The sequence below is a fragment of the Phymastichus coffea genome, unplaced genomic scaffold (genome assembly GCF_024137745.1).
Source record: "Phymastichus coffea isolate CEN01 unplaced genomic scaffold, Cenicafe_Pcof_1.1 PCOF00023, whole genome shotgun sequence".
NCBI classification, from domain to species: Eukaryota; Metazoa; Arthropoda; class Insecta; order Hymenoptera; family Eulophidae; genus Phymastichus; species Phymastichus coffea.
The window spans coordinates 2,862,234-2,871,905 of record NW_026706834.1 but is presented as its reverse complement, the minus strand read 5'-3'; the positions used below and the strand labels follow the sequence as shown (position 1 = coordinate 2,871,905).

The following is a 9,672-nucleotide window of genomic DNA, read 5'->3' as shown; positions in this document are numbered from 1 at the left end:
CAGTCCATATATACAAATTTGTCGTAACCTAACTATCAGATATGCTGGTTTACTCGAACTATACGCGTTCAAAGGCCACTTATTAAAATGTAAGAATAAATTATATTTGGTGACTTGTTATTAACAATTTTAATTTCTTCCATAAATTTGCTCTCGGCATATCAAGATGTACACATACTTCGGGATTTTCGCAAATTCAAAATATCAAAACAAACGGCCACGCCTTAATAAACAGACACTTTGAGATTCAATAAGTTCTACGCATGCGCATGGACGCCTTTTCCTTTATAGGCATTAAATTATATGTGATAATTTCTTTCTTGGTGAATTTATTTCCTTAATAGTTATTTAACAAAAATAGTTTTTAATCAAGAGAATTATGAGCAGTTGTATAGTATTTTCAAAATTAAGAAAAAAGTCATTTTAATAGGAGAAAAAAAGATTTAAAAATTTCCATTATGAAACCATGTAATTATTGAATATCTTTTTAACAAATATACATGAGCATTTAGGAGTGATATTTTTGGAATGAGCATTGAAAATCTTTTCGAAAACAATTTTTATTATAATTTTTTAACAATTTTAGCTGCTAATTAATGGAGCTAGAAATTTTCGAGTGTCCAATTTCGATATTCTAATATCGAGTACTGATTGACAACGTCATATCGTTCTTTTTGCGTGCTTGATCGTACGTTAAAACACGTGGATAAGAATTGAAGGTAAAATTTTATTTAATTTTTGAAATTATTAAGTAGTTTTCTAGTAATTATTTATTTGTGAAGTTCTTTCTTATCTGCATTTTGTACTATTTATATAGTAATATAAATATTGTAAGTGATTAATTTACAAGCTGATCTTTATTAATGTACATGAAGTCGTTTTTCTATGAAGTTGAATTAATTTTAATTGATACTAAAATATCCAGGTTTTAAGAACAGTTCTAAACGGTTTTTTTAAAGAACTACATATATATGTCTTCAAAGTCAATCATTTAATGACATTTTTCTTTTACATGTAATTAATTCGTAGGTAAATATTTGATTTTGATTCAAGTGAAATGAAAAATATTTACGTAGTTGTCATTATAAATTTTATCTACATTAATATAAAATGTCTTTGCTAGTGTGTTTTATTAAAAATGCATGATATGTGATAATTGTGCTATAAAAAATGAAATATATTACCTGAATATAACTCAACTATTAGTTATTATGCATAAATACATTAAATGTTATGACAATTTTTTCCTATTCCTTATATCTTCTATGATACAACTATCAAATAATATTGCAAAGGAATCAAACAATAGAAATACGCTATTAGGCTTGTTATAATATCAAAGTATATAAAGGTATACAAAGCTTTTAAGTACAATGTATAATCACTGATACGATTTTATTATTCTCATCTTATTTCATTATAAATTATATACTTTAAGTCAATAGGATGATAGTTTAAACATAAATATTTATGAATTAGACTGCTTTCTTCTGTGTGTGTGTGTGTGTGTGTGTATGTATGTGTGTGTATGTGTGTGTGTGTGTGGGTGTGTGTTTTATTTATGTCATTTTTAGTTACGTATGTTATTATTTATACATTACTTATTGATGTTTATTAGGATAATGATATTGACAATATAGTTAACAGGATAACTAAAATTGCTAGAAAAAGTATAATTATTTTTGATAGTATCAACATTTATTTATGATAGAAATTTTAAATATTTAGATTTTTTATTACTTATGGTAGTTTTAATAAATTTATTAATATAGTAATAAATTAATATAGCAGTAGGTTGAAATATTAAGCCTTTAAATTACCATCGAAATTAGTATAAAAAGTTTGATTTAATATTTTATTTTAGTGAGTGTGACATACGTATGAAGATTATTGTTATATTCTTATTAGATTGATTTTTATAATTTATAAATTTGTGCTGAAATAGAAAAAATTATTGTTAATAGTATTTAGTTGTAGTATTATTTTTAGAAAATATTTTTTTAATATAATAAGTATTAAGTTATTATGTTGTAATAAGAAATCTTTATTTATTTAAAAAGAAGCTTATCAAAACTTTAAAATTAAACTTATTTTTCATTCTAAATAATTTTTTCAAAATATCAATGTTAAAATATTCATATATTTTTTAACATTCAAATTACGGTTATCCTTAAATTTTATGAGATAAAAGCAGAATTGAACAAAATGAATATTTTGAGTTACTTTTAATCTTAGACTATTTTGCAAAAAATCAAGTTCAGAAAAACAATAATGCTCAATGTTCTTTTCTAAATTTTCATATAATTTTTTTATTTGCTATACATTACATATTGATTTCAAGTTTTATATTATAACTTAAATTTCAACTAGCAATATAAAAATTCTAAATTCCAAAACTATTTACAAGCAGTAGTAATTATAATATAGGCCAGAATTTGAAATCATATGAAATTCTCTCATACTAGTTCAAAAAGATTCAGATGTTATTTGTTTGAATAATTAAATTATTGTAAAAAAAATTTTCAGCTCCAAATGTTGTGATGAAATTTAAAACAACATTCGTTCATATTAATTTGTAAATAATTATCCAATTTAGTTAACACTCAGATTCAATAACAATTCAAAATCTAATAATATAACAGCTTTTCATATATTTTGTATTTAGATAGTTGGCAGAATAACAAGTAGATTCTCCTCTATTTATTTATTTATTTAATTGAATCAAAATACCAATTGTGCTTAATCATTTAATTCAATTTATTTATTAACATACTTATTTATCATTTCAAACTTTTTGTAGGATATCTATATATCAATAGATACATCATATAAATAAAAATTAGTTTCTGGTAATATAGTACAGTACTTTTATCAAAATAAATTGGTAACATTTTTATTTCCAATAATCAACATAGCTGTTATTTTTCAATCTTTCAGCAGTGACAATTTTAATTTATTGATGTTATTTATTAGACACTAAACTTCATAACAAAACTATTTAATAAATTTATATGTCGAGGCAATAAATTTAATTGGAGAAGAGCATTAAAAATATTTTATCGTATTGTGTAGAGGTTAAACTGTTAAATGAATGTGGGTGGTATTCATTCTTTAATACCTATAAATTATTTTATTGTTTTAAGTATGTCTATATTCATTAACATCAGTCTCAATTTCTCTTGTCTTAGTGATATTTTCTATTTATTCAATCAATTGATAATAAATAAAAAAATAGGCCTTGAGCTATCAATTAGTACCAATTTGCTAAGTATGTCAGTTTTTGTACTAATATATTATGTTGTAAGTAGTTGGTAGAATATGGTAATTGAATTATGCAAACAAATTTTTTAAAGTGTATGTAAGATATATATAAATTTAGAGGTTTTTTGACTCATTATAAATTTGTGTCTCATTGTTTTAGACAAAATGAATGAAAACTTGGTTTCAAGGTTTTCCTTCAATATACTGTTTGAAGACTGCAAAAGGCCAGTACAGTTAATGAAAAACCAATTTAATGCTTGTAATTTACTTCTCTAACTTTTTCTTTTGCATAAACCCCCAGAAATTGTAAATTAAGAATAATTCTGTTGTAGCTTGAACTAACTTGAACAACGTACATGTAAAAAATTTGCTTAGGTCTTCTAGGACTTCAGTTTGATGTGCCATAATGAACTGCCAGTTCACCTTAGTAGTACTTCATGTTAAAAGCTTTCAGCCAATTTAATTACGAATAAAATGACTTCATTACACAGTCCATCTTATTTTATAAGTTTATATGTTTTATAAGTTTTAATTTTATATTGGAAATTTAATTGAGAGCAAGAAAATATTAATGATATATTAGTTTTACCAGTAGTATCACCAGTAATATTACCAGTAGCATTACCAGTAATATTATCATTAGTATTACCAGTGGATTTGGCTCTCCAAATTATGAAGTATGAACATGAGAACAAAAAGTTATTTTATAGATTATATAATAAGTTCTTGCAATTAGTGAAGAACGCGCTCTTAATGTAATGATCTCCACTTACACTTTTACGCTCTTGCTTACTTACGTTCTGCATTCATACATAACAATGTTTTTAATACTTATGTGATTATTATTCTTATTGCACCATATAATCTAAAAAAAATTGCTATTTACTGAAGAAATCGTTATAAAGCATATCAACTTGTGCAAAATTAAATGCAATTATAACTAGTCTTATCATATGATACATTAATAACAAATAACGATTAACCCAATACTAATGAAATGCTTTGTGTACCTTGCATTTATTTTGAAAAACTTTAAATTTCGTTAATTAGTAGTAGGGATAATTTGATGCACAGTATAAAACGATTGTAAACTAGCCAATTCAGTTTTGTTATCGTTGCGCTAAGCTACGCACACCACCGGAGCTCCGATGCCGGAAAGCGGATTATAGTCCAGGCAATAGAACCCGAAAAACCCGTTTCGTGTACTTTTTTCCGGAAAGCACGAAATTTTTACTGTGGATAGCTGATAATGAGTGTAACAACATATCTTCATCCAAAGTCTGAAATCGGTGCAGAACATTGTTAACTAGCCGTTTGAAAAAAATTTTGATCTATTTTCGTGTTTTCGCGTAATATCTTTTTTTCTAACAGTTAAATCGAAAAATGCTCCAATGGTTTTTTGTTCGTCTCGGCAAGACCTACAAAAACATGTGTCGCACGTTAATACATGTTAATTAGATAAAAGGTTATTAACACAAAAAGGCCAATTGTTTATTTAATAACTACTGTTCAATATTTGATCATAGAGATTTTCCATATACCTCAATGTAATTCTTATTACGTAAAGATTATGAACTTTGAAGCCGCAAGCTCTAATGTTAATTTCAATCTATACAGACGGTTGACAACAAATTAACTGTTTCGTTTTGTCCACAGTCCGAATCGTTAAGAAAAGTGACGTCGATTTTTTTCCCGGTACTTGTTAAGAGTTTATAATCGAAAACTGCAATTTAAACAAAAAAAAAATTTAATTTACGACTAAGGGAATTTGTTCTAAAATATTAGTTGAAGTCTCACAGCCCACAACAAAAATTTCAGCAAGCGGTAACACCTTTTTCTAACCTATATATTATTGCAAAAAGTTCTTATTGAACTGATTTTTATTTCATTCGACTTTTTACGAAAGATTGTAGTTTCCAAGAATATTTATGGGTGATCACCGTTAATAATATCAATTGAAATTCCGAGTACAAAAAAGTTGTTTTCCAATTGTTATTTATTTTATTTAATGTGTCACTACGGCCGATGTAAATTGTATATTTTTGAATCACAATATTTTATTGTAAGTTTTTAACTCAATAACTGTATTTTTGTGCATATTTATCATTAGTGTGATGTTTTGCGAATCAAAGGAAATGTTTTACAGAAAAGGCCATTTTTTGTATTTTTTACCTTTAAATATTTACTATGCAAAACGCATAAGGAAATACGAGGTCTCCAATATATATAATACTGTAATTACTATGATATTTATAAGCGATTCAATCAGTAAAATAGCTCGATGCTCTCATATCTACCTTGAGTTATAATTTAATGGACTAATACAACGAAGTTGTGGTAATCTGTGTAATATATTTATTCTGTACGTTACAAATTCACAAATCTTTTCTTAGCAAATACCGTATACCGTTCAGTATCGATTAGTTTTTACATTAAAAACATTAGGAATAGACTAAAATTCAAATTAAAAAGTATACCTCAATATCTGTAGGGACGAATAAGTAATAACATTTGAAATTTAATTGTATTATTTACAGATAAACAATGACTGACGTAGAAAAGTACGAGGAGTTGCCTACCAATGATGCCCTAGCAATCGGGTTATCTACGGAGTTGCCAGAAATCAAACTCTTTGGTCGGTGGAATTGTGAAGACGTTCATATTAATGATATGTCTCTTCAAGATTATATTGCTGTTAAAGAAAAAAATGCTAAATACCTACCTCATTCCGCGGGTCGTTATGCAGCTAAGCGGTTTCGTAAAGCTCAGTGTCCTATAGTAGAACGTCTGACAAATTCTCTTATGATGCATGGAAGAAATAATGGAAAAAAATTGATGGCTGTTAGAATAGTGAAGCATGCTTTTGAAATCATTCATTTACTTACCGGTGAAAATCCACTACAGGTATGTCTTAAGTTATAAAAATTAAATATCAATAGCTTTTGATTTATTCACTTACACTAATATTAGTTAATTAGCTTATTCATTGAAAAAGTACACAATGAGCCTTAATAGATTAGATAGACCAACGCATTTTCATAGCCGTAGACCGGACCAGGTGTACCTGAAGAAATTTGAGACGCTGAATCCGAATTCGAGCTTAGAAATGCTTCATTATCCTCAGTTTTCGAGATGTCCTAAGCTCGAAATGTCAAAAACACATTTTTTGCTGTTTTTCAACTCCTATAATTTTTTAACCAAATATTTTTCTGCAAATTTGACAATGGTATTTTAAAGAGGAACTCTTGCCCTTTAAAATGTACTCCTCATTTTTTCAATATTATTTTTCCGACATAGATGTGACACAATGAAGTATGATAAATTTTCGCAATGTCGTTTAAACAGAGGAAAGTTTCGCTTGAAAATAATCTTCGTTAAAAAATAAAATAATGTCCCAAGTACCTTAACTAATAAACCCTCTACTTTGCTAAGCAATGTGCCTTTACGACTACACCCAAGATCCTTAACCCACTAATTTTGTACCTTGCTAGGTTTACTACTGTTATGTTTCAGCGAAACTTTCCTCTGTTTAAACGATATTTGCGAAAATCCAAATTTATCATATTTGAATGTGCTGTAACGGGGGGGAGGGGGTGAGAAAATAATTGTAGGGATTTCCTCGGCTTCATGCGCTATCGACACCACTGGCGGTGTGCGCTCACAAGGAGGGGGGGATCAGTCAACGTTGGATTGCAGCTTTTTTATTTGTAAGTGTGTGTGGGTATTGGGCACCAGCTACCATCCTCGCGTTAGGAGGGCAAGTAGCGCTGCAGGTTGACTGGGTCGAGTGCTCGCCCGCACGAGGAAAGGTGGAGAAGGGGGGCTAGCTATGGGACTGCCGTTGCTGTTACTGTTGCTGCTGCTGAGGGCTCCTGCCGAGTTCCTGAACAGCTGTCTTATCGATTCGTCCTGGCCTATTCAGCCACGTGTAAATATCGGGGGGGGGGGGGGGGGGGGAGCGCGAAAAGGCTACTGAGCGAACGAGATTAAGAAGGAAAGGGGGTAGTCGGCTAGTCAAAGAGTGTCGGTGAGCGGGCTCCTGCCCAGAAGTGGGTAGTCGAAGTGACTCCTCCAAGGTCTCCTCGCCGGTGGGTATTTAGCGGTTATTTATAACGTGAGTGTGATGGCGCACGATTGCGATGTCGTCGTCATATCGATGCGCGTTAACCTGCTCCACTCAGCTTAATCGCGATTGCTACGAGGGAGAGGTACATTACAGGTTATGATTCAAAAGAAAAGAATTCTAATTATCTAGAAAAGTCCATTTATTTGCTAAAACCAAAATCCAATATCTGCCCAAAGTTAAACTACTTTATGTTTCCAACTATTACGGTGCTTCTATTTTCAAATTAGCTGCTCTAAGTGAAGCTATGCTACATTTCTAACTGTTGTTATGCTCCTATGTTAATCTGTCTGCTCAAGGTCAAGCTGCTCTATATTCCTAACTATTCCTATGCTTCTATTTCAATAGACTTGTAAATAGATTTGTTTTTTTCAAGCTATCTTGCAAAATCTACTCTTGCTCAGCCGAAGCACTTATTTTAAATTTTAAAACAGCTTTGAAAATGAAATTTCATGAACTACAAATTATCCATTCACACCTATGACCTATTTGTGCTTAAATAGGTTTAAATTTGAAAAATGTATCACGAAAAACCAATCGTGCGCGAGAGAGAACTAGTGCGGAGTGGGAGAACTAGCATGGAAAGAGGAGTACGATGTATATGGAAATATGAAACATTATAAATTTGATCGGAAATTCAGGTAGCCAAGATAAAAATACCCTAAATTAAAAAAAAATTCAAATAGCATTAATAGGTGCAGAGAAAATAATTAGCAAAGATTAATACCGAGCGTGCCGCGCTTCAGTATTACTACATACATCGTACTTCTCTTTGCTTGCTAGTTTCCCCACTCCGCTCTTATTTTCACATGCGGACTGATTTTTCGCGACACATTTTTCAATTTAAACCTATTTAAATACAAAATAGGAATAGGTGTGAATGGGGAATTTGTAGTTCATGAAATTTCCTTTTCAAAGCTATTTTAAAATTTAAAATAAGTGTATCGGCTGAGCAAGATTGGATTTTGCAAGTAGCTTGAAAAAAACAAGGCTATTTACAAATTTCCATAACTCTTAAAGTTATGATCCATTAGCGCTCATATTGTACACTAATAAAATATATGATATAAACTACAAGATATCAAAATTACAGCTCTTCAACGCTGTAACTTACCCCGTAATGATTTTTCGAAAACCACCCTTTTTTCAGCAATTTTTTAGTTTTTGGATTTTTTTATCTCGATATGGACCGATCAACTAGACCGACGTCTCATTCGAAAGGTAATTTAATTATCTTTTTTTTTTTTTTTTTTTATTTTGTTTAACGTCGCTCTATTTATGATCTATCAGTGCTAATCAGCGACGGAGGCTTGCAATGTATTTGAGAACAAAGCACATGAAACTTTTTTCAGTGGTGCTTGTATCAATCAGCAGGGACTGGGAATCGAACCCGGGCCTACCGGGTGCGAGTTCGTCGCCCTATAGGCCAATCAATGAAGATTTTTTCGTGACATTAATACTATCAGCAAACCGACTATGCAAAGTTGTTTAATACTATGCGTAGATGAAAACGTATATGTTTCCAAATCGCAACTTTCATTTAATAACTTTTTACAGCCGTTTGAAATTTGCAAAAACATGTTTTTCGCGTATAAAACCAAAACTATTGAAGTTAGGTATGTACCTCAATGGAATAAGTTATAGATAATAGAATTATCTATAAAATAAGCTATCGCTTATCTCAATCGAGTAACTAATAATCAATATAATTGCAAAAAACATCAAAATTGATCAAAAAAGGTAACATTTCAATAATTCATATCTCCACATAGAGTGATGTTGAAAGAATTAGCTTATGATATTTTGTAGATTGCATTGTTTTCTTCATGTATGCTAAATCTGAGCTATATATAATTATTAGTTTCGGCACTACAGTAATGACAATTAAACCTTTTTTTTTTAGTACATCTTGCATAATGCCCTGTGGCTCAGCCGTTAGCGTTATACATTATTTGAAAAAAGTTTTTTAAAGCTCAATAATCAAACTACAACTTTGTCATTTGAACTTTTGCTCTAAAATCAGTTTAAAAGGGTGAAATTTGTCGTTGAATATCGGGCAAAATGCGCCCGAGCGTCAAAGAAAGCGAGTGGTGGGAGATACAGATCCCGCGGAGGGGAAGTATATATAGTAATAGAAAAGCCAGGCGCTCGGCGTTTGACTTCAATATTACTTATTTTGATATTATTTACGCTATTTTACTGAAATTTTTTTTATTTTTCAAGTTAATTAAGTACGTATTCGATATTTGTTAAATAAATAATACGAAACATATAAATATATGTATATA

At 29.9% G+C, this 9,672-nt stretch overlaps 1 protein-coding gene across 2 annotated transcripts in view; it reads left to right on the top strand.

The window, feature by feature from the left end:
- Positions 1–641: 641 nt before the first annotated feature.
- LOC131675485 (small ribosomal subunit protein uS7) overlaps positions 642–9,672 on the top strand; it is a 67,075-nt gene continuing 58,044 nt past the window's right edge. Inside the window, exons 1-2 of one of the 2 annotated variants that reach the window (XM_058954482.1) lie at positions 642–719; positions 5,799–6,165. In XM_058954482.1, coding sequence (XP_058810465.1) covers positions 5,806–6,165 — 360 coding nt within the window. In that variant the 5' untranslated portion in view covers positions 642–719; positions 5,799–5,805. Of the gene's footprint in view, positions 831–5,798; positions 6,166–9,672 lie in introns of both variants that reach the window. The other variant, XM_058954481.1, reaches the window with a different exon arrangement.